This window comes from Lathyrus oleraceus, chromosome 5 (genome assembly GCF_024323335.1).
Source record: "Lathyrus oleraceus cultivar Zhongwan6 chromosome 5, CAAS_Psat_ZW6_1.0, whole genome shotgun sequence".
Lineage (NCBI taxonomy): Eukaryota > Viridiplantae > Streptophyta > Magnoliopsida > Fabales > Fabaceae > Lathyrus > Lathyrus oleraceus.
In genome coordinates, this window is record NC_066583.1 from 388872706 (window position 1) to 388897791 (window position 25086).

At 44.5% G+C, this 25086-nt stretch overlaps 2 protein-coding genes across 2 annotated transcripts; both read right to left on the bottom strand.

Moving 5' to 3' along the window:
* Positions 1–17929: 17929 nt before the first annotated feature.
* Positions 17930–20167, bottom strand: LOC127080910 (uncharacterized). The gene is made up of 2 exons (XM_051021201.1): positions 19988–20167; positions 17930–18703 (listed from the first exon to the last, which is right to left on the bottom strand). Exons 1-2 carry the CDS (start codon positions 20165–20167, stop codon positions 17930–17932), a joined length of 954 nt encoding a protein of 317 aa, XP_050877158.1.
* A 1643-nt stretch (positions 20168–21810) lies between these two features.
* On the bottom strand, positions 21811–24021 carry LOC127080911 (uncharacterized). The gene is made up of 3 exons (XM_051021202.1): positions 23878–24021; positions 23413–23640; positions 21811–22944 (listed from the first exon to the last, which is right to left on the bottom strand). The coding sequence occupies exons 1-3, from the start codon at positions 24019–24021 to the stop codon at positions 21811–21813; spliced, it is 1506 nt and encodes a 501-aa protein (XP_050877159.1).
* Between the last annotated feature and the right edge of the window lie 1065 nt (positions 24022–25086).

Below are 25086 nucleotides of genomic sequence, written 5' to 3' on the forward strand. Positions count from 1 at the left end.
TGCTGAACTCCTCGGAGTATCGTCTTCACTGTCCGGCAAAACCAAATCTCAAGCGGTAACCACGGCTTGAATCGCGCTGATCGCGTAACGTCCTTTGATGTTATTTCCATCTCTGTCCGACGGAAACATTTCCTCCAATATCGCACTACTGGGGAACATTGCTGATCTGATGTCGTGATGCTAAACTCCTCGGAGTAACATCTTCACCAATTGGTGAACCCAAACTTCAAGCTGTAACCACGGCTCGAATCGCGCTGATCGCGTAACCTTTCCATCTCTGTCCGACGGAAAAAAATATTCTCCAGTGTCGTACTACTGGGGAACATTGCTGATTAAAGCACGAGGCTAAACTCCTCGGAGTAACCCCTTCACTGTCTGGCAAAAACCACCTCTCAAACGGTAACCACGGCTTGAGACTAGCTTATGCGTGCAATATGATGCATGATTGATTCTTTCTGCGCAATGCTCCATAATTATGGAAATGCTACGCAATTATTTATTTTTCTATGCAATATGCTATGCTTACGCTACATGATGAATGCATAAAAAATATCCCTCTCAGGGACTCTTCTGAAGAGCTCGAGACACTCTGCTGAGGAACTCGACATTGCTCCAACTCCACCCTGTTGGGGAATAGCACTGCTGTTGGAAAAAGGTAACCCTTGCTGGGGAAGAACCTCCTTTGCACCCAATCCGCTCGGGAAACTGCTGGGGATACAACAATCTTTGACTTGCTGAGGATATAAATCTCGACTCTGCTTCGAGAAAACCTCACAGATACCTGACGACTTCACTGGGGAAATGCTCACAGATACTCTGCTGGGAAAACAGCCACCTCCAGGCCTGGCAACTGGGGAAGCATCGATCTGACACCTGTTGGGGATAACCATCCAAACCCTGCTAGGGAAAACGAATGCTACTCCGCTGGGGACAACCCATGCAATCCACACGTAGGATACACTCAGCTGGGGATGCAGATATCGGCCTGTTACGGAAACTTGTCCAATCCACTGGTAGGATGAACACTGCTGGAGATATATTTCATTGAAACCCGCTCCACTCGGGGATAGCAACCTTCAGGCCTGGCTGCTGAGGAAACACCGTTTTAAACCCGCCGGGGATAACCATCCTGACTCGGCTAAGGGATCCACAGACCTTGGATCTGCTGGGGAGTTAGCCCTCTAACTCTGCTTGGGGACCTAGCTGGGAAATGAGAAAAGTTGGTACAGAACACCCGTCGACTCGTCGAACCACGGCATCCACCTCCCAAACTCGTATCAGCTTTCCACTTTTGAGAATTCCCAGACTCGTCTGGACCTTTTCTGCTCCATCATCTTGTATTCCCAATCGCCCCGCGCTCGACGAGAAACGTACTCCCGGGATTTATACAGAAATTTCAATTTTCCGACTTTGAAGAGTCTTCTTGATTAATTTCAAAGGTCGTCGGACGTCCCTCGTCGTCTCCGTTCTCCAATCGCTTGTCCCTGATCAGACTCTGCGGGGAATTTTACAGACTTTCAAATCTTCCGACTTTGAAGAGTCTTCTTGATTATCATCAAGGACCGTCGTACGCCTCAACGTCACTTCGCCGTTTTTCATTCATTCGTCCCTGAGCGAACTCTCTGGGGATTTGTTTCATCAACAGCTTCCACATCACAACCTGCAAGTGAGTGAGAATACCTAACAGTTCCTGCAAAACAGATCGTCAGATAAAACCGTGCCCCAGGCGTGTCAAGATTTCAACACTTGGGTCACTCAATCCTTCCAAATAAGATTTCAAGCTTTCAATCTTATAAACATGCATTGGAAGGGACCTGTATGTCTTAAAATGCAAAATTCTTTATCAAAACAATTGGATGTTTTTGCAATCAAAGCGGTAATGAAAACAAAAACAAAATTATTTGACTGAATATGCATTTTATTGATTGAAAAAAAAAAAGTGTGGCTCAAATTGAGCAATACAAAAGGAAGCAATTCCTGAAAAGAGGTAATTGCACAAAAGGAAAAATCTATCCTAATGGCAATGTGAAACCCGCAATCTCATCGAGTTCCAACTCGGTTACACCCCATATGTCCTCAGACTCCCCGTGCTTTCTGCCTTCTGAACAAGACGTTTCTGACTGATCCCTACCAGGCATTATCCATGATGCTTTAACCAAAGCGCGAACGATCATACTAGACGCAGTTGTTCGTTTCAATCCCTCTTTTGCCTGGACCGCCCTTTCGGGTTTTCAGTCCACCGGGATACACCTTTTTGCCCAAGTCGCCTTTTCAGGTTTTCGACTTGCCGGGTGTACAGTTTTCATTTTTATATCCCTAACTTTTGCCCGAACCTTTCTTTCTGTTTTTTGGTTCGCCGGGATGCCCTTTTTTGCCTGGACTATTTTATTCTTTTCGTCCAGCGGGTCTATTATACGAAGTATTTTTTAACTGCGTCCGCATTCACAGGGGATGGAAAATCCTCGCCCTCCATGGTCATTAACAACAAGGCTCCGCTAGAGAAAACCTTCTTGACCATGCTGGGGAATCATGATTGGGTGTCCATTTGCCCCTTCGATCGTTTTGAGGAGGAAGGATCCTTTTCAGCACCATATCACCCACGTGATATACCCGAGGTCGTACCTTTCTGTCAAAAGCACGTTTCATCCTTTGCTGGTACAACTGCCCATGACAGATGGCTGCTAGCCTCTTTTCCTCTATCAGGCTCAACTCTTCGTGCCGGGTCCTTACCCATTCCGCCTCTTGCAATTTCACATCCATCAGGACTCTCAAAGAGGGAATCTGAACCTCAACAGGTAATACAGCCTCCATTCCATATACCAATGAGAAAGGAGTTGCCCCAGTAGATGTACGCACCGACGTTCGATACCCATGCAATGCAAATGGCAACATCTCATGCCAGTCTTTATAGGTTACCACCATTTTCTGCACAATCTTCTTTATATTCTTATTGGCTGCCTCAACCGCCCCATTCATCTTCGGACGATAGGGAGAAGAATTGTGATGCTCGATCTTGAATTCTCGGCACAGTTCTGCCATCATTTTATTGTTCAGATTAGAACCGTTATCAGTAATGATTCTCTCGGGAACCCCATATCTGCAAATGATGTCTCTCTTGAGAAATCTGGCAACAACCTGCTTCGTCACATTCGTATAAGAGGCTGTTTCAACCCACTTGGTGAAGTAGTCGATAGCCACTAATATGAACCTGTGCCCATTCGAAGCTGTAGGCTCAATCTTCCCAATCATATCAATGCCCCACATAGCAAACGGCCATGGAGACGACATTAAGCTCAACGGATTCGGAGGCACGTGCACCTTATCAGCATAAATCTGGCATTTATGACACTTCCGCACGAAATTGAAACATTGGGCCTCCATTGTCATCCAATAATAACCTGCTCTCAACAGCTTCTTCACCATCGCATTCCCACTGGCATGGGTACCGAACGATTCCTCATGAACCTCTTTCATCAATTGGCTTGCTTCTCTATCATCAACACATCTGAGTAAGACCCGGTCAAAATTCCTCTTATACAAAACCCCATCCTTATTCAAGTAGAACACCATGGCTAACCTCCGCAGAGTCTTTCGGTCCTTTTTCGATGCTCCCTCAGGATACTCTTGAGTCTCTAGATAGCGCTTGATATCGTAATACCACGGCTTCTCATCATCAGACGCTGTATCAACAACAAACACATAAGCCGGTCTATCCAGACGACCTACTTCAACACTGGGGAACTGATTCCACCTCTGCACCTTAATCAAGGCGGCCAGAGTAGCTAACGCATCTGCCAAAGGATTCTCCTCTCTGGGCACATGATGCAACTTCACCTTGGTGAAAAACGTCAACAATCTCCTCATATAATCCCGATACGGCACTAAATGAGACTGATGCGTATACCATTTCCCGTTAACCTGATTTATCACCAGAGCTGAATCTCCATATATGACAAGGTTCTTGATCCTCAAATCAATCGCCTCTTCAATCCCCAATATGCAAGCTTCGTATTCAGCTACGTTGTTGGTGCATTCAAACGTTAGCCGGGCAGCAAAAGGAATGTGGGATCCTTTCGGCGTAACCAAAACAGCACCAACACCGCTTCCGTTCACGTTAACGGCCCCATCAAACATCAGAATCCATTCGGATTCAGGGTCAGGCCCCTCCTCCGGGACTGGTTCCTCGCAATCTTTCGATTTGAGGAACATGATGTCCTCATCAGGGAATTCAAACTTCATCGGTTGATAATCCTCAATGGGTTGTTGGGCGAGGTAATCAGACAATACACTCCCCTTGATTGCCTTCTGAGAGGTATACTGTATATCATACTCAGTCAAAATCATTTGCCACCTCGCAACTCGTCCGGTCAATGCTGGCTTTTCAAAAATGTACTTGATTGGATCCATCTTGGAAATCAATAAAGTGGTATGAACCAGCATGTACTGCCTTAGTCGGCGAGCAGCCCAGACCAAAGCACAGCAAGTTTTCTCGAGCAGTGAATATCTTGTTTCACAGTCGGTAAACTTTTTGCTAAGGTAGTATATGGCATGCTCTTTTCGACCAGACTCGTCATGCTGCCCCAATACGCACCCCATAGACCCCTCGAGGACTGTCAGGTACAGAATTAACGGTCTTCCCTCCACAGGAGGCATCAGAATCGGAGGCTCCTGCAAATACTCTTTTATTTTTTCAAATGCCGCTTGGCAATCATTATTCCACCTGACCGTTTGATCTTTTCGCAACAACTTGAATATCGGTTCGCACGTGGCTGTTAGATGAGATATGAACCGTGAAATGTAGTTCAATCTACCTAAGAAACCACGAACCTCCTTCTCCGTTCTCGGTTCAGGCATTTCTCTTATTGCTTTTACTTTTGCAGGATCAACCTCGATTCCCTTCTCACTTACAATGAACCCCAGCAATTTACCGGACCGCACTCCGAATGTGCACTTGTTCGGATTCAACCTCAGTCTGAACTGTCTCAGCCGGTCAAACAACTTGGCCAGATCTACCAAATGCCCCTCTTCTGTTTGGGACTTTGCTATCATGTCATCAACATAGCATTCAATCTCATGATGAATCATATCATGAAACAAAGTCACCATGGCCCTCTGATAAGTAGCACCGGCGTTCTTGAGACCGAATGGCATCACCTTGTAACAAAAAGTGCCCCACGGTGTAATGAACGTTGTTTTCTCCATATCATCTGGCGACATTTTGATTTGATTATAGCCAGAAAAGCCATCCATGAAGGAAAACACCGAGAATTGAGCTGTATTATCGACCAACACATCAATGTGAGGTAGCGGAAAATCATCCTTCGGACTAGCTCTGTTCAGATCTCGATAGTCCACACACATTCTCACTTTCCCATCTTTCTTCGGGACCGGCACGATGTTCGCAACCCATGGCGGATAATTAGTGACAGCAAGGAAACCAGCATCCCACTGCTTCTGCACTTCTTCTTTGATTTTCATCGCCATATCAGGTCGAGTTCTGCGCAATTTCTGCTTCACTGGAGGACAATCTGTTCTCAACGGTAGCTTGTGCACAACGATGTCGGTATCCAACCCTGGCATATCTTGATAAGACCAGGCAAAGATGTCGACATACCCTTTCAACAACACTACCAATCTGCTCTTGACACTCTCCTCCAAAGCAGCCCCGATTTTCACCTCTTTCTTAACCTCGTCGGTACCCAGATTCACAACCTCAATCTGCTCTTCGTACGGCTGAATCACCTTCTCCTCTTGTTTTAACAACCTGGCTAATTCCCCTGGCAGTTCACAATCTTCTTCGTCTTCTTCTTCAGCAAGATAGATCGGATTGTCGAAGTCATAAGAGGGTGTAACAGGATTGTTATCAATGAGATCCGGAGAAGAATCGCATCTGCATGAATGTTGATTCATGCATTGCTTTAGAACCGGTGTGAGAAATTGAAAAGAAAAATGAAAACATTGCCATTTTTATTTTGTTTTTATTTTTAAACTGCAAAAATAAATGAAAAACAGGGAACACCGCTTTTAATTGAAAAACATCCTTTTATTAATGATGCAGAATTTGCAAATTTAAACATGAGGTGGCCCTTACAATGAACCATTACGTGTCGGGCAACACGTATGGCTTTCATGCATATAAAATCAAAACAGGAAAAATATTACTCTTCCAGCAGAGTGACCCGGATGATCTTTTCAGCCTTCCAGTTCTGGATTCCCATCCCTGGCGCGCACGGCTTTATCCACCGATCCATGTCACAGTCGCTATCAGCATCGTCACTCATCATGCAGATGTGATCCGGATCCAGCATTCCGGCACTTGTGAAGGTGACTGACGTACGACGTCCTCTGCCTTGTCCTGAGCCTCGGCCCGGATGATACCCCACTCCAAAGCGGTCCTTCTTCGCAGGGACCTCCATCATTCTGCCCCAACCAGGAGCCTCTCCACTCTTTACCACCTCAGCGGCCTGCTTGTACGAAGCAATGGACGGTTTCTCCTCCTCCTTAGCAAAAAGAGCATTCTCTACCTTAACGGTTTCAAATGCCTGACTAGGCGTCTCCCAGATCTCACCATCCATCTCAACATATTTGAAAGAGGACAAGTGGCTGACAAAGATGTCCTCTTCTCCGCACACAGTGACGACTTGGCCTTCCCAGATGTATTTCAACTTCTGGTGCAAAGTCGAGGTAACTGCCCCAGCAGCATGAATCCATGGCCTACCCAACAGGCAACTGTATGCCGGCTGGATATCCATGACATAGAATGTCGACTTAAACACCTCTGGGCCAATCTTCACTGGCATCTCTACCTCTCCAAACACGGCCCGCTTTGACCCATCGAAAGCCCGCACTATCAAATCTGTTGGAGTCAAAATCAGCCCATCACAGTTTAGCTTTGCCAGAGCCTTCTTTGGCAACACATTCAATGAGGAGCCGGTATCAACCAGCACATGCGAAAGCACGGCTCCTTTGCATTCCATAGCTATGCGTAGTGCCCTATTGTGATTCCTCCCATCCACAGTCAAATCCATATCCGTAAATCCCAACCCATGGCTGGCATGCACGTTAGACACCACTGTCTCCAACTGGTTGATTGTGATCTCCTGAGGAACATAGGCCTTCTTCAATATTTTCAGTAAAGCCTCCCTATGCCCCTTAGAGCTTAACAACAATGACAAAATGGAGATTTTGGACGGAGTCTGCTGCAAATGATCCACCAATTTGTACTCTGACTTTTTGATGATCCTCAGAAATTCTTCAGCATCATCATCAAGTTTTTCATCCGACCCCGCAGGCGCCGGCGTCACCACGGGAGTACTCTCATTCACCACCGCTTTTCCTCTTGCCCTGGCTAAAGCCTCGGCCTTTTCATTTTTCTCTTTTTCTTCTTCTCCTCTCCTCAACGCATCAGGAGCAAATAACCTTCCACTGCGAGTGAAACCGCTGGTACCGGCATTATCCACCTTCGAAACGGTGGTTTCACTTGCAGATTGTTCCTCTACCTTCTCACCATTACAATAAACTTCCCCACCATAATGCCACGGCACGACATCATCTTTGTCATATGGAATTGGTCCAGGTACCGTGATGGTAACTGGAGCCGCTTCAGCTAGATTAGACAAATCCACCGGGTCGAAATAGATTGTTATGGTGGAAACCTCCTCCTTTCCCTTACCAGCTTTCTTCTCAATCACAATACTTCCCTCGTCTATCAACCCCTGGACAGTCTTCCTCAGAAGTTCGCACCCATTAACAGAATTAGTGCACTCAGCACAATCATCTTCACAGCCCGGATGAACCCCATTCCTCAATAACAGCCCCTTGACCTCAGCCAACGGAGTCTTCAACTAGTCAACAGACAACACCCCAACTCGGTTCTCCTCAGAGATAGCATTCACCCCCCTTTGACCATGCGCGGGCATGGGATTTGCATTGACATTGGGAGATGGTGCGAAGTTGATCGCCTTCGAATCCACCAGGTCTTGAACTGTGTGCTTAAAAGCTTTACAGTTCTCAATGTTATGTCCAGGCGCCCCTGAGTGGAACTCACACTTTGCATTTCCATCATAGTTGGCTGGCCTTTGATCAGGTCTCAAAGGTGCCAGAGTCCTTGTCTGCACAAGCCCCAAATCCATCAGCTTTTTAAACAGAAAAGCGTAGGTCATCGGAGGCCTGTCAAATTGTCTGTCCATTGCTCTACCCTTCATCTGATAACCAGCCCTCTGAGGCCTCTGCTGAAAGGGTTGCCTCTGCTGTTGTTGCTGTTGTTGCGGTTGTTGTTGTTGTTCAGCAGGAATAGTTACCGCAGCAGTGTGCTGGAAGTAACGATCCCTACTGGGTCCTCGTTGAGCGTAGACAGCACTAGTATCCCCTTCCTTCTTTCTCTGACCGTTATTACTGAACGGCTTCTTCGACCCAGACGACGAAGAAGAGGCAGTACCCTGGATCTTACCAAGCTTCAGCCAGCTCTCTATTCTCTCCCCTGCCACAACAATATCAGAAAAATTGGTCACCGGACAACCAACCATTCTTTCAGCAAACGCCCCCTGCAGGGTCCCCATGAACAAATCAGACATTTCCCTGTCAACAAGAGGAGGTTGCACCCTGGCCGCCAACTCTCTCCACCGTTGGGCATATTCCTTAAATCCTTCATTGTTCTTTTGAGACATACCCTGCAGCTGGGTACGACTCGGAGCCATGTCAGCGTTGAACTGATACTGCTTGAAGAACGCATCCCCAAGATCCTTCCAGTTTTTAACATCTGAGGACTTTAGCTTGGTGTACCATTCCAAGGAACCTCCGGACAAGCTGTCCTGGAAGAAGTACATCCACAGCTTTTGATCCATGGTGTAAGCAGAAATTTTGCGGACGAAGGCCTGCAGGTGAGTCTCAGGACAAGAACTCCCATTATAACGATCAAAAGTGGGCGCTTTGAACTTCTGCGGGATCACAATCCCCTCAACAAGCCCCATATTAGACATATTCACCACCCCAGGAGTGGCATAACTTTCCAGCACCTTAATCTTCTCAGCCAACAGCTGAATCTCCTTGTTTTGAGGTTGGACCCCGTATTGACCCAAGGGCTCATTATGCATTGAAAACTGGTCGGCTTCCCTGTCTTCCTCTCTGTCCTCATCAAACCCGTAGAATGGAGGCAACAGACCGTCCTTCATATTCTGCCCCAGACCGGGCCCAGGTTGACCACCAGCACCATCAAAACCAGCAACATTATTTACCATACCGACTGTTGCTCTCTTACCACCATCTCGAGACCCCAGCCCCTGGTTGGAGACACCATCCAGGTTTATACCACTGTTTGCTGCAGAAGCCCGCTCGAGCTTCTCGACTTTATCAGCCAGAGCTTTCTGACCAACTGCAAAACCCTGCATGATGTTGATCAGCTCAGTCATCTTGTCCTTCAGCTCAAGAATATTTGTGTTCGGAAGATCCATCAGTCTGGGAGTATTGCTTCTGGTGAAGTATCTGTGAGGTCGGGTTGAGTGCAAAGGTACAGTTCTGCGAGCACGAGCAATGATTCCTGAAACAATCAAGCACATTAGCAACAGATACCTGCAAAACAAAACACAAGTTATTATGATCAATGCATGAATGCAGTGTTTATCCATACGAAGGACACTTTGTCTCTTAATCCTGGCATCATCGAGACAAATAATAATCCGGCGTCAATATTTTGATAATCAGCATTTGATTTTTATCGTACAGATCAGAGATATATGATTCAGCAAGATACCCCCAACCATGTGTGTGCTTGTGTGAGTGCATACGGTAAAGCAAATAAAGCTTGAAGATCAACCACTGAATGAAAATAACCATCACATAACAAAATGCACAATCGGTGCCATAGTCATACATCAAATCAGATACAAATCTCCAGAATCGGGAAAGAAATACAAGCAAATGAATTCCGTCAACAAGCCTGACGGTAATCCAACACAAATGAAAGGCTAGCCTGATGAGGGTCCCACAGATGGCCCTATCTCAGCTTCCATCCTCGCGAACTCTGCGGCGAACCTGAGCTCGGTGTTCTCCTACTGCAATCTCCCCACTTCTTTCTGGTGAATCTTCATCTGCCTGAAGTAGTGATCTCTCTCTGCCATATAATGATCCCTCTCAGCTATACAGTGATCTCTCTCGGCGACAATCTTCGCTTTCTCCGCTTCCTTAACCTTCAGCTTGGCTTCCCACTCAGCAATGAGAACTCTGACTCTGTCGTCTCTCTGATCCTTCACGAGAATCTGCCTCCTCTTCTGATCCTCAATAACCTTTGCAGCTCTGGCTAGCTTCTCCTTAGTGATGTCGTGCTCTCTGGTAGATGACGCCAAGGCTTGGTTAATTTTCCCATAGTAGGCAGTGTCTATCTCAAAGCGCTTTGCTTCCATGGCATGTCGCTTGTCTTGATCTTCCATCTTCACTTTGATCTCCTGGTTGGCTATCTGAACCCGAGCAACAGTCATCTCCAACTCCGCTTTCTCTGCAAGCAACTGATCTCTGGCCCTCTTCATCTCGAGGAATTCTTCCATACTGACAGAAGAACTTGGACCCTCAATCATAGGACACCAAGGATCACCTCCCGGAAATGGTAGATGTGTGACCTCAATCCTCTTCCGCAACCAATCCTCAAATAATGGAAAATACCGACAGTTGACCTTCCCATAAGGAACCCTGCCTTTCCTCTGAATATCACGCCACTCATCCAATACCTGCCTCAGCTTGGCCTGATTGCCATCAATCGGGAAGTAAAAAGACTCCTGAATCTCTCGACTAAGAGGAGGACCTTCTACAGCAAACCCCATATGTCTCCTGAGAAGCACCGGGTTGTAATTGATGCAACCCTGAACTCCCACAAGAGGCACATTAGGTAAACTCCCACAACTGTATATAAAATCCCGTCCTGCCAAACCATTATGAGTCCATGCAATATCATCAGCCCGCAAACCCATCAACCTGAAGGACCACTTGACAGAAGGATCAAGATGAGCAAAAGCACCTCGGGAAGGCAAATACCCCATAAACCACCTGAAGAGCAGCTGAGCACAGCACCTGATCAAACCCCCACGCCGCTTCTCGTTTCTGTTATGAACCGAGTAATAGACATCTCCGATCAGAGTAGGAATAGGGTTCCTCTGTATGAACAATCTGATAGCATTATGGTCCACAAAGTTCTTCTGATTAGGAAACAGAACTATCCCATAAATGCTCACAGCAATCAGAGCGCAAACCGTCTTCCAATTACCCATAGCAGCATGCTCCTTGGCATTAGCCTCCAAGAAACTCAAATGAAATCCAGGTAATTTCCCCTTTTCCTTCAAACCCTCCTTGATCATTTCCGGACTCAAATAAAGAGCACGAGAAATCCCAAGGACGTCAGGCTCCACCCTAGTGACATGGAAAGGAATCTGATCACGGATCTGCATACCCAGGATACTAGCATAGTCCTCCATCAGAGGTCCCAACAGATAATCTGGAAATACGAAACATCTCAGCCCCGGATCATAGAACTGGAGAAGAGTGTGAATGGCGCTCCTGTCACTGTCAGTGAGTCTGAAAACCATCTTCAGGATACTACCGTATGACTCTCTGAACATCCCCACATGGTCGGGAGTAATCAATGCTATCATCTCCTTCAACACACCAATCTCAGGGTCGAAGAAACTGTAGGCCACATCATGCTTCAAACCGGTCCTCATCTCTGAGCAGAAAGTCTCTCAACCAGGATCTCGATGAAAAATGTCCCTGCATATGGGTAAACATGTGTTAGATGCAGGTAAATGCAAGATGTAATGATGCTGATGAATGAATGCAATGCATTGCCATCCTCCAAGTCATCTGATCATCTGTTCTGAACCACAGCTCGGATCTCTGAACTGATCACAACCATCTGAGGGAATATGTAACCACAAATCCAACTCAAGGGTTCCGAAATAAACGGAAGAAAAATACATCATCATCATCATCATCACCAAACCATCTCTGAGCAGATAACACAATCATCTGAATCGGCCCAGGGAATCCTGAAATAAACGGATCCCCACTGATAAATACCACGGACAGCACTCCGGCGTCTCGGAAATAAATGGCCATAAATCCGACTTATAAATATGACTCTGATCCACGGAACAAAAAGTCACCATCTGAGTCACCATCTGAACATGCATCTGAAAGAATCACCCTCCCCTCACAGGTAAATTCTAATCAGGTCATCCTAAGGCGGATAATAGTCTCGACAATCGGGCAAAGATACTCAATGGGTTTGCCCTTTCGGGTGTGCCATTGTAGCTCCCTTAAGATCGTCTAAACCAAAGATCCGGGAAATGATCGGTCACCAGAGTCAACAGCTCAAATGACGTAACTCAACCAAAGTGGAATATCCACAGAGGCAAGCACTATCAAATGAACCTCGTCCGGCTTGTGGTACATCATGCTGCCAGGCACATATTGACCTAACATGAAGGAGGCAACATGAGACCACACTAATCCTAGGTGTACACTCGGGCCTGGGTTTTAGCCCCACTCAGAACACCCACCCCAAACAGAGGAACCACCTGCACAGAGGACGGCAACAACATGATAATATGATGCATGCAAATATTTATGCAAATATATACACAGTCAGCATAATAAATGCAATAAATAACACAACACAAGCAACCTAAACTAATCCTAGAACGCTAGGAAGGACTCGCTTAGGGAAGATGGACCAGCACAGGTCTACACTCGTGTTCCCCAGCAGAGTCGCCAGCTGTCGCATCCGCGAAAAACAACCGGCGGGCTGAAACAAAAACACAACACAGAGCCGCCACTGCGCGTTATTTATCCCAAGATAGGGAAAGGAAACGCTCAGAGAAACCTGGAAAGGAAATGGTCTCGCGACCAAAGAGAAAGGGTAAGGGAGTCGGTTACGCAAGGGGAAGGTATTAGCACCCCTCACGTCCGTCGTACTCGACGGGATCCACGTCCTAAGAAAAGAAAAGGTTGCTAAAACATCACACACACACAGGGAACGCAAATGGGGTTAACAGAAGGGAGCTCGATAGGACATCGCATCCTATGCCTACATATCTCGTCTCGAACGAGAATCAGAGCCACTGTAGTTCGGCTCACGCACGCCAAACAAGCAAACAAACACACAGGCAAACCTGGAACCCGACAACCACTCGATGGAATTACGTCAGTTTCCGAACCAAAACACACACCAGAGGGCAAACGTGGAGCCCGACCGCCAATCACTGGACTTACGTCGGCATCCGAACCAAAATACACGCAAGAAGATAACAAGCAAACACACGCAAAAAAGAAAAAAAGGTGCCCGGAGAGGTCTCGCACGACCTCCTGCCTACATACCTCGTCTGGAACGAGGATCAGGGCGATGTAGTTCCCCCTCAAGGGAAAGAAAATCTAGCCAGAAACCAAGGGAAGACACACTACCAGGGAGCTATACTCGAGCCTAGTGTTGTCATGCATCATTGCCCTACGTTGAGGTTTCTACCTACTTGCACAACTGCAAGCTAACCCTATCCAGGAAGAAAGCAAGCATACAAGCATACAAGAAAACAGAGCAAACAAATATTCACAAAGCACACACTATAACCAGTCAAGTGAGGCTCAAACAATGGGTTTGACTGCCGAAGCAAGTCATCTGTACATGGGTAGTATTCGCTCTTAACCTTGCCATTACGAGGCTAAGGTGAAGCAGATGAAAGGTGAGTGAAGATTAGACTTCACAGCTCTTATCCCTGACCAGGGAGAGCTTCAGACAAAGGAGCGTGGGTCCAGAATGGAGGGACCCTTCTACACTCAAAGACTCTAACTCGATTGTGCAACAACACAAGATCTTGGGTTTGTGTCCCAATGCATCAACACACAGCCGTGTGAGCAGAGGGACGACTCACAGAATAGTGGGGGATAGATTACATATCCCTTTGATCCACCAATTGCCTCATAGAGGTCTTTACCTGCTTGGCACAAATGTAAACAACCACAAACATCGCCTCTTAAGGAGGACTTCAGACAGTTGCCTGGCCAAGTAACAGGCCAGGTCTTCCAGACTACATGAAGAATAGAAGTCCTACCTCAAGTGGTTTAAAAACCAAGCAGCTGCAAGCAAGTTCTTAAAGAACTGTAAGCGACTAAATGTACCTGAAATCAATCAAGTATCATCAGTACTCAGACAAACCAACAATAAACAGCAAATGTCAATCTATACAGACAACACAAGTTAATACACACAAATGCAAGCTATAAGCTCAAGCTCAAGCTTCACAACCTACAAAACAAATTCATGTTAGTTTTCAACCTCAAACAATCTCAATTTAATTGACTTGAATCATTCTCCTTAAGCATTATGCATTTCATCCTGAAAATCCACACCAAATGTTAGAAACTAGACCACTAGGCCAAGCCTAGGGTCCAAAAGTGAGAAAAAAATCTAAACAGCAAGTAATTCTCAACCAAAATCAAATTAACACAAATCAAAAGCCAATACAATTGATCCCATACTCATATCATTCACCATATTCATTTCATGACCAAAACATCACAAACTAGGTTAAATGCAACATCAAAAGTCCAAACAGAATGACTTCAGTCAAAAGCATACCAAAACAATTCCAAAAATCCTCAAATAATTCACACCTAAACAGGACATATTCAAGGTATAGCATGTCAATTTTCAGCTCAATTGGACAAAAGAAAGTAGGTCAATAAAAATCAAGAAATCCAGACACAATTATTCAAGCCAATTCAAGGTATCAACACATGCATTCACTTCAAAAATTCATAACAGAGTCAGAACAATTAAGAAATGAATGGGACCAAAACAGTGATGTCCTACAATGTGTCTATAATCAACATACCAAATTTCACATTCATCCAAAACCATATGAGAATTTCACACAAGATATACAAACATGTGTCACATAAGGTTGCACAATGAGCATACAGTGAAGAAAAATATCAATCAAATTGAAAATGCCATAGAAAAATCCAGAAAAATTCACAAGACATCTCAACATATCAATGAGCATTCATACAAAATTTCAATCCAATCCAACAATCATAGGTCATGCAAACAAATTTATGAAGTTGACCTAGCTAGGTGTGACACAAATTGTCACACCTAGATTCAAAAAATCATATCTCAATCATCAGGTATCCAAAAATCACAAACTTTACATGGAAATCACCATCAACATGTCCAGAATGAGCACAAAAAATTTCAATCATTTCTTTAAATGTATGAGCATTTCATGATGAAAAGGGCAACATGTACAAAAATATGACACAAGTCAAAGATCAATAGGCCAGGTCAACATTTCCCCAAGTACAACTTATGAAACCATGCCTATAAAATTCTAGGGAAAAATTGGGATCCAACAAAAAAATCCTCACTATTTTTGGATTAGTAAATATTTTTTTATGAATTTTCTAAGATTAAATGAATTATGTGAATAATTATTTAAGATGCTAATGAATTAAAATGATTAATTAATCAGCTAATGGCAGTCTCGTAATTCTCGCTTCCCAGGCTCAAAACGCAGCGTATGACTAAAAGCGTTGGCAGCGTGCGGTTGGTCCAATTTCGCGCTAAACATGAATTTGAATGGGGAAAGGCATTTACGCGGATCAAACATGGTATTTTCCCCAGAAAACATCAAGAACATCATCATCTTCATCCCTAATTTCCAGAAATCCAAATCCACGAAACTTCACCAAAATTTGCAAGCAGGTAACCATTGGAAAGGTCTAAGTGCCAGGATCACAAATATGTAACCTAAATTGCCTAATTCTCACTACATAATCCGGATCGAGCATTTAAAGAAACAACATCAAAACTAAAAAATCACGATTACTTCTTCAGCAGTTCACCAAATCAAAAACTGAACCTAGCATGTTGATCTACGTTGGATGAACTACAATAAGCATATCACAATTCAAGAAACCATGAGATTCGATTTTAGGTACCTTGAGTGGAGCAGTGATGAATTCGTGTGTTTCTTCGCGCCAAAGTCCAAAACAGATTGAGAGGAAGCTTGAGGAAGATGAATAGAGGAGTTAGAACAGCTCAAACACGATCCAAGTGGAAGAAAATTCAGTTCACCATTGATGACCTCTTCATGAACAGTCACGAATCCAAGGGTTTCTTGCTCCAAGTTACCAAAACAGTGGAAGATTATAGCTTAGGGAAGATGAAGCAAAAGAAACTTTTCGATTTGGTGAGGAATTGAGGAAGATTGGATCAAAAGAGTTTTGATGAAGTTCTTGAGATTTTGGAGAATTGGAGGGAAAGTTTGTTGGATTTCTTGTGAAATGTGATTCTGATCAAAATTCTGTTACAATTAGTGATATATACTCCAGCTCTAATCACCTTGTTAATCACTAATTAACCAAATGCAATGTAATTAGCATAAATGTCATTTTCAATTCAAGGGCAAAAATGCCATTTCACAATAGGCCATGTGACAGCTGTATGACAGCTCACACACTCTCAAAATTCCATTTGTGATGTGTTGTAACTTGTCCCATATCCATTGGCCTTGTAATTTGCATTTTCACTATGCTATGCTAAATTGTACATTTTCAAATGAAGCTCCAAAATGACTTGGTCAAATATTGCACCTCAACATGTTATGACAATTCAAACCATTTCCAATTTGCATTTGTGAGGTGTTGCAAAAATCCCCATTCCAAAATTCTCATTATTTCTCAACTTGGACCATTTTGCCCTCGGATCTTTAACTGTGCACTTGAAAATTGACTTTTTGCATTGACCATTTTTGATGAATTCCAATTATGCACCATGAAAGTACATGTCAAATGGAGTTTGCACATAAAAAGATCACTCAATTTGGACACTCCATGTGGAAGTTATGCCCCTCTGATTATGGGTCATTTTTGAAATTGAATGGACCATAACTTGCCAACCATACATGTGATTTTCAAGTTCTTTTTTGGAAAGGTGAGAACAAGATCTACAACTTTCATGTTGAACAAATTTTCATTTGAAGCTTCCTTGGACACGTAATTTTGAGGTCAAAAACTTTCCATTTTTGGAAACTTCCATTACAAGTCACTTTCTATTTTTGGCAACTTTTGTTCTGACTTTATTTTCTTCATTCTTGAGCTTTGACATGTCAAATAACACTTGTTCCAACATGAATGAAGTGTATCCAACTCAATTCCACCTCCAAATCCATAAAATCAAGCACAGTTGACCACAATTGACTTTTTCAACTGATAGATGAATTTGGCAATGCATCGATCAAGCTGAGCCCCAATCTTCTGATGAAATGGCTCAAGGATGAAACCCTAGCCTCAATAAGCTCCATATAATCACATGATGATCCCCATATCCATCATAGACCCCATCTCCTTGCTATGCCCTGATTGTCCCAATGCAACTGATTAGGGTTGACCAGTGGTCAAAACCCTAATCCCAAGGCATCTGATCCAACACTTGATGATGACAAACCATGATGATGATGATGAATCAATTCAATCAAGATGAAGATCAATCCCCCTTAAGAATCATGAAACCCTAATTTGGACCTCCACATCCTCAGATGATTAATGACCAGTCCAATGAAACCCTAGCTTGCACCATGACCTCCTATCTTCTGATCAAGACTTGGGAGAATGGCTTGCACAATGTAACCACATGATATGCAATATGCAATGCCTAATGACCTAAAAATGATATGTAATATATTATGCTAGTCCCAAGAGAGGGGGGCAAATTTTGAGGTGTTACACCTTCTTGTATGGATCTTATGATTGTACTAGCTTCGTGTCTATCCATGAATCTGAGCACTATGGAATCATAATTCCTCTTGTATAGTACATCACCGTTTAGGAAGAACTTAGAAGAGAGTCTTCTCAGAGCTTTCTTATCGGTGATGGATATACCATCGGGATATTATTGTTTCTCCAGAAGTGTCTTTATGTCGTAGAACCAAGGCTTATCGCCTGGATCGGCCTCAATTGCTAGACAATGTGCTGGTTCATCTAAGTGGTCAATTTGGATGGATGGTGCTTCATTCTTCCATTTGACTTTGAACATAGATGCTAGCGTGGCTAGAGCGTCTGCTAACTGATTTTCTTCCCTAGAAATATGGTGAAAAGATATTTCATCAAAATAGAGTATCAGTTTTTTGATATGCTCTTTGTAGGGTATCAACTTGTTATCCCGAGTCTCCCAATCGCCTTTCACCTGACTGATTACCAGAGCTGAATCACCGAATACCTCGAGGATTTTGATTCTGAAGTCGATTGCCGCCTCTAAACCGTAGATACATGCTTCATATTCTGCCATGTTGTTGATGCAGTCAAAACATAACCTAGCAATGAAGGGGATGTGGAAACCAGTTGGAGAAGTGATAACAACACCTATACCATGACCTCGGGCATTGGAAGTATCGTCGAACACGACCGTCCATCGCGATCCTGGTTCGGGGCCTTCCTCAGGGCTTACCTCGAAGCCTGGCATAGTAAAATCTCTGATAAACATGATGTCCTCATCTGGGAAGTCAAACCTCAACGGTTGGTAGCCTTCAACAAGCAAGTGAGCGAGATAATCAGACAGAATACTCCCCTTTATTGCTTTCTGAGTCACGTACTCTATGTCATACTCGGTTAGCAGCATTTGCCACCGAGCAATTCTACCAGTAACAACAGGCTTTTCAAATATATACTTTATCATATCCATCTTGGATATCAATAAAGTAGTATGGCAAATCATATATTGTCTCAGGCGTCGAGCAGCCCAAGTCAAGGCACAACAAGTCTTCTCTAAAAGTGAGTATCGGGTCTCACATTCAGTGAATTTCTTGCTGAGATAATAGATAACATGTTCTTTTTTTCCTGTGACATCGTGTTGACCCAAAACGCACCCCATAGATTCATCCAACACTGTGAGATACATAATGAGTGGTCTACCAGGAACCGGTGGTACCAAGATTGGTGGTTCTTGTAAGTACTTTTTTATTTTATCGAATGCCCCTTGGCAACCGTCGTTCCACACAATCGATTGGTTCTTCCTCAACAATTTGAAAATCGGTTCACAGGTGGCTGTCAGGTGAGATATGAATCTGGAGATGTAATTAAGTCGCCCAAGGAAGCCTCTGACTTCTTTTTCTGTTCGGGGAGCTGGCATGTCTTGGATGGCTCGAACTTTTTCAGGATCAACCTCAATACCCTTCTGACTAACTATGAAACCCAAAAGTTTACCTGATCGGACCCCAAAAGTACATTTAGCCGAATTCAGACGCAATTTAAACTTTCAGAGTCTGACAAACAACTTTCTCAGATTAACCAGGTGCTCTTCCTCAGTTCTGGATTTGGCAATTATGTCGTCCACATAAACCTCGATCTCTTCATGAATCATGTCGTGAAAGAGTGTTACCATGGCGCATTGATATGTTGCCCCTGCATTCTTCAAGCCGAATGGCATGACTTTGTAGTAGTAAGTTCCCCAAGGTGTGATAAAGGTTATCTTTTCCATATAGTCTGGTGACATCTTTATCTGATTGTACCCGGAGAACCCATCCATGAAAGAAAATACGGAGAATTGAGTTGTGTTGTCGACCAAAACGTCAATATGAGGTAAAGGGAAGTCATCCTTTGGACTGGCTCTATTGAGGTCTCGATAGTCTACACACATTCTGACCTTTCCATCTTTCTTAGGAACCGGAACGATATTAGCAACCCACTGCGGATACTCAGAAATGGCTAAGAAGCCAGCATCTAGCTGCTTTTTAACCTCTTCCTTGATCTTGAGCGCCATATCAGGTCTGGTCCTTCTGAGCTTCTGCTTGACTGGAGGACATTCGTGCTTAAGCGGTAGGTGATGTTCAATAATGCTGGTGTCTAACCCTGGCATATCTTGATATGACCAAGCGAAGACGTCGACATATTCACGCAACAGATCTACCAACTCAGAGTGTACATGCCTGGCGAGAGATGCCCTAACTTTTACCTCTTTTTTATCAGTTTCAGATCGCAAGTTAATGACATCAACTGGTTCTTTGTACGGCTGAATCTCTTTCTCTTCATGCTCAAGGAGTCGTGGTAGTTTAGCTGGTAATTCGCAATCTTCCTCACTGTCATCTTCAGCTTGGTGGATTGGAAGTCCAAATTCATAGTTGATTTTAGCCATGTTGTAATCAGTGGTTTTATTTGCTCTGCATATGATGAGCTTATTTTAGTATGCTTCTTTTTTTGAGAAAAAGTGGAAAAAGAAAAAGAAATCTTTTGCCATTTCGTTGTTTTTAGTGAAAATGAAAAATAACTGAAAGAAAAGAAACACGAGCTTTGCATGCAAAAAGTACTTTTATTTATTCACATAATACTTTTAAACATGGGGGGCCTTACAAGTTATCCTCTCGTCTCGGGCAGGGACGAGGGACGAAGAAAACGAAATGCATTACGTTTTTTCCGAGTACACCAGATGTATCACGGTGGTCGTCCAATTGGGAAGCTTGAACCCTGGAGGACATTTGCGAACGAGGCTGGGTGCCCCTGGCTTGTTACCACTGGACTCTCCGATGACTGCTACGGTATGCTCACTCTGATAGCCGGTGCTGCTGAACTTGACCGGGTTGAATTGCTTTTTCTTCGAACTCACTTTGCGTGTTTCCGGGTGATAACCGATACCACACTTGTCGCATTTGTCTTCCACATTGACGACCTTGCCCCAACCGGGAAGCGGGCCTTTCTCCAATGTCTGCTTGGCACTCTTTGCTGAGGATAGGATGGTAGCGGATGATTGATTGTTGTTGGCGGATGCGGAACTGACATCTTCAAATTTTAGACAGTGGAGCGGAACCTCGACGATCCCCTCATCTGTTTCAACATATCTGAAGGAGGAGAGTTCAATGACCAACAAATCTTCTTCCCCACACACAATTACCAGTCTGTCATCTATCAAGTACTTCAACTTCTTATGCAAAGTAGAAGTGACTGCCCCAGCGGCATGGATCCATGGTTGGCCCAACAAATAACTGTAGGCAGGGTTGATGTCCATGACTTGGAAAGTGATATCGAACTGGTGTGGTCCAACACAGATAGGCAAATCGACCTCCCCAATTACCTGCCTTCGGGAACCGTCGAAAGCTCTAATAATCAATGCATTGGTTCTCATTTCAGGCCCCTTGAACTGTAGATGGCTTAATGTAGATTTTGGCAGTACATTAAGCGAGGATCCAGTATCAACAAGGACTCGTGATAAGAGCGAGTCAGTACACGTGACCGAAATATGTAGTGCTTTGTTGTAGGCCTTTCCCTCAGGAGGTAACTCTGCTTCATTAAATCCCAGATACCTACTGACGGTGATATTGGCAACCACGTCGTCAAATTGATCGACTGTGATATCTTGCATCACGTGAGCGGTATCTATAACTTTCAGCAATGCTTTGCGATGAGCCTCAGAACTCAATAGCAAAGAAAAAATTGATATTTTGGAAGGCGTCTGATTCAACTACTCAACAATCTTGAAGTCACTCTTTCTGATCAGTTTGAGGAATTCCAAACTTTCCTCAAAGGTGATACTCTTCTTGTGATCATCAGACTGTTCTTTTTCAATCATCGGACCTTTATCCTTGGAAATTTCGGCTTCTGCGGCTTTATCATCGTCAATAACTTTCGTCAATACCGGAGCAGTCATCACGGTTGGAGTGGCGAGTACAGTTGCCCCTGCCTGCAGAGTCGGCGCAGGAGTTGCCTTCTCTTTAGGCGAGACAATTATGGGTGCTGGAGACACCCTAGGAGTGTATTTAGGAGCGAATACATGGCCACTTCGAGTCATGCCTCCAGCCCATCGATATTGACGATCTTTATATCAAGAATGCGGATTTCTTTCCCTCCCAAATACGTTGTGGTCTCATAATTCCAAGGCACTGCCTTGGTATTCTGATACGGGAACGGAGTTGGAACATGGAAATGAATCGGCTGAATCCTCTTGGGAGGAGCTTCAACCTTCTTCTTCCTGTATACAATTGTTATCGGTTCAATTACTGCTACCTCTTCTGCTGCTTGAGCTCTAGAGAACTGTATTAACCCTTGGTCCATTAGTGATTGCACGCACCCTTTCAACTGCTCGCAAATGTCTGGATCAAACTCACATATTGTACAATCATCATGCACCTTTTCTAAAAACCCAAACTGTTCAATCTTTTGTAATACAACAAACATCAGAGTCTTCACCTCTTCAACTTTCAGTATGACTTCGGTATTTACCTCTTCAATCACGGCGTTGACTGGCACGCCACTATGATTCGGCAAAGGATTTGTCTTTACATTCGGTTTTTCTTCGGAGAAGGTCAGGATGTTCTGGTTTATCAAGTCTTGAATCTTGCATTTAAGTGCCCAACAATTTTCTGTAGAGTGCCCTATGAAATTGGCATGATACACGCACGAAGCATTAGGATCGTGGTTGGCGCGGAATGGAGGAGTGGCCACGGGAAATTCCTTTGGTATGACCGCCCCTACATGAACTAGATAGGGGACTAATTCGGAGTACGACACCAGAATTTTGTCAAATTGGGGTCGGTTCCCAAAATTGTTTCCTCGGTTCTGTGCTCGATTATATTGTTGGTTTGGATTTCTCTGAGCGGGTGTTGATTGTCGATTGTCCTTCTGCGGTTGATACTGGAAAGGCGGCTGTTGGTATTGAGCTGCGGCAACGTACTGGTACGGATAATATGGCATAGGGGCCATCAGACCTCGATATCGGGGGCGAGCCTTCGCCATTATAGCGTTTGCTTCCTCCTCTTTCTTCTTTGCGAAGCTCCCATGTGGTCTCTTATTGACTGTCTGCGGCGCGGTCGTGTCTATTATCTTCCCAAATTTCAGCCCACTTTTAACATGTTCCCCAATAATAACCATATCGACAAAGTTTGTTGATGAACTGTCAATCATCTTTTCAAAATACAGCCCCTGCAGCGTACCCATGAAGATGTCAACCAACTCATTGTCAGATAGTGCTGGTCAAACCCTAGACGTCATTTCGCGCCAACGTTGAGCATACTCCTTGAAGGTTTCATTAGATCTTTGAGACTGGTTCTGTAACTGAAGCCTTGTGGGAGCCATGTCAAGGTTGTACTTGTATTGTTTAAAAAATGCCTCGGAGAGGTCCCTCCATGATCAGATCTTCGAGCGCTCCAAACTCATATACCAATCCAAGGAAGCCCCAGTCAGGTTGCCTTGGAAGTAATGAATCAAGAGGTTGTTGTTATCAATGTGCGAAGCCATCTTCCTGCAGTACATAGTGAGATGACTGCGGGGACATCTAAGGCCTTTGTACTTGGGGAGGTCGGGCACCTTGAACTTTTGGGGCAACACCACGTTCGGGACCAAGCAGAGGTCTCGAGCGTCCATGCCGAAAGAAGAGAAGCCCTCAATGACCCTTATTTTGTCGTCTAAGAGCTGGTAATCCGCAAGTCTGGATGGATCAACAGTGGGAGGAGTGGCCTGACTGGCTGGTCGAGAGACTTCAGGAGCGATTGGTGCGGGCACGCTCGGGTTGAACCACATTGGCGGGTAGGAGAAACCTGGTGGCACAGTCTGAGCGGCAGTAGCAGGTTGAAAATATTGCGTTCCAAATAGAGCATTGGGGGCCTGAGGTGCCCCTGCCTGCATATATTGGGATGTAGGATTCATCATCATGGGCACAGAGCTTGCCCCTGGGTAGCCAAAAGGGACGGGGATTTGACTGGTGCTCGCAGCTTGAGCAGCCTGACTAGGAAGTTGAAAATGGAGGCGCGGACCTCGGTAGTCTTCTTCATCGTTTGGGAGGTCGTCAGGGACCTAACCCTGGTTGTCATCCGGATCAGCAACATTAACCGAATTATTTTGGAGAGTGGGGAGAACCCAAGGGAAACCAACACTTCCAGCAACAACAGTAAGATCCGAATGAGGGAAGAAAGCTCCCCCACTAGCGAGGCTAGCAGCAAGGTGTGGGGACATTCCCCACGGGTAGGCAGCAACAAGCCTAGTAGGGTTTATGGGGACCATCTAACGATTCCCAGAATTAGGCACCACAGTTTCCGCCAGAGGGTCGACGGTAGTGCCAGCAGCGGTATCAGGGATGGTCACCCCAGTAGCGCGGGTGACGTTGGTAGGAGCAGAGGCAGGGTTCCTCTGAGATTGGAGGAGCTCGAGGAAAGTCTCCATGTTACCTCTGAACAAGTTCATCTCTCCTTGCACCTGGGCAAGGGATTCACGGACATCAGCGTTGTCGGCTTCGTATTCGGCCATGATCTTAGATTTGCTGGAATGTGTGTAGTACGGATGACGAGTCATCGTTGTTGCTGCAGTAAAACGACGAGTGTAAGCATTTTGTTTTCTGTCGGCTTTATTCTATGAATGTAATATATGCATGTTTAACAAGTAGAAAAAATATTATTTCTAGGGTGCTAGTGTGCATACATAGTCATACAATGAACAAGGATAAGACAACAGAATTATTTCAACAAAATCTCTTTTATTCATTTGAACGACAAACAGTACAAATTATTACAACTCAAGGTCATTTCGATGCACTAGCATGGAGATCAGACTTGATTCTTTCCATAACAACCATACATACATAAACAAAATGAAAAACAGTCTTCGGGGTGTTGTGAGGAAACATGTCAGCATAGGCCTTCTTCAATAACCCAGGAAGGTCCTCGAGTGATTGGCTAGCAAATTCGGCCAAGCGGGCATGTCTATCAGTCCAATACTGGGTATCTCTGACGAGGTTATGTATCAAGGAAAAACTTGGTCCATTCAAGATGTCTTGCACAAATTCTCCTTTCTGGTCCAAGAGAACTTGTAAACGACGACTCTGAATTTCCCATTGGGTAGCTTCCTCTTGCAGTTGTTTCCTTTCCACCAAGTTTCAATGGGCCTGGCGATTCAAGGATCATATCTCTTCAAACCTTTTGTCGATGTCACTTTGGAGTTGTGCGAGGATTGTTTCTAGCTTCTTTGCGCAGTCTTTCTCGTCCTTCAACTCCTTCTGTGATTTCTCCAATAAGTCTTGTATAGATTTGATTTGACCTTGGTAGTCAATCTCTCGCTTGCAGGCTCGATACT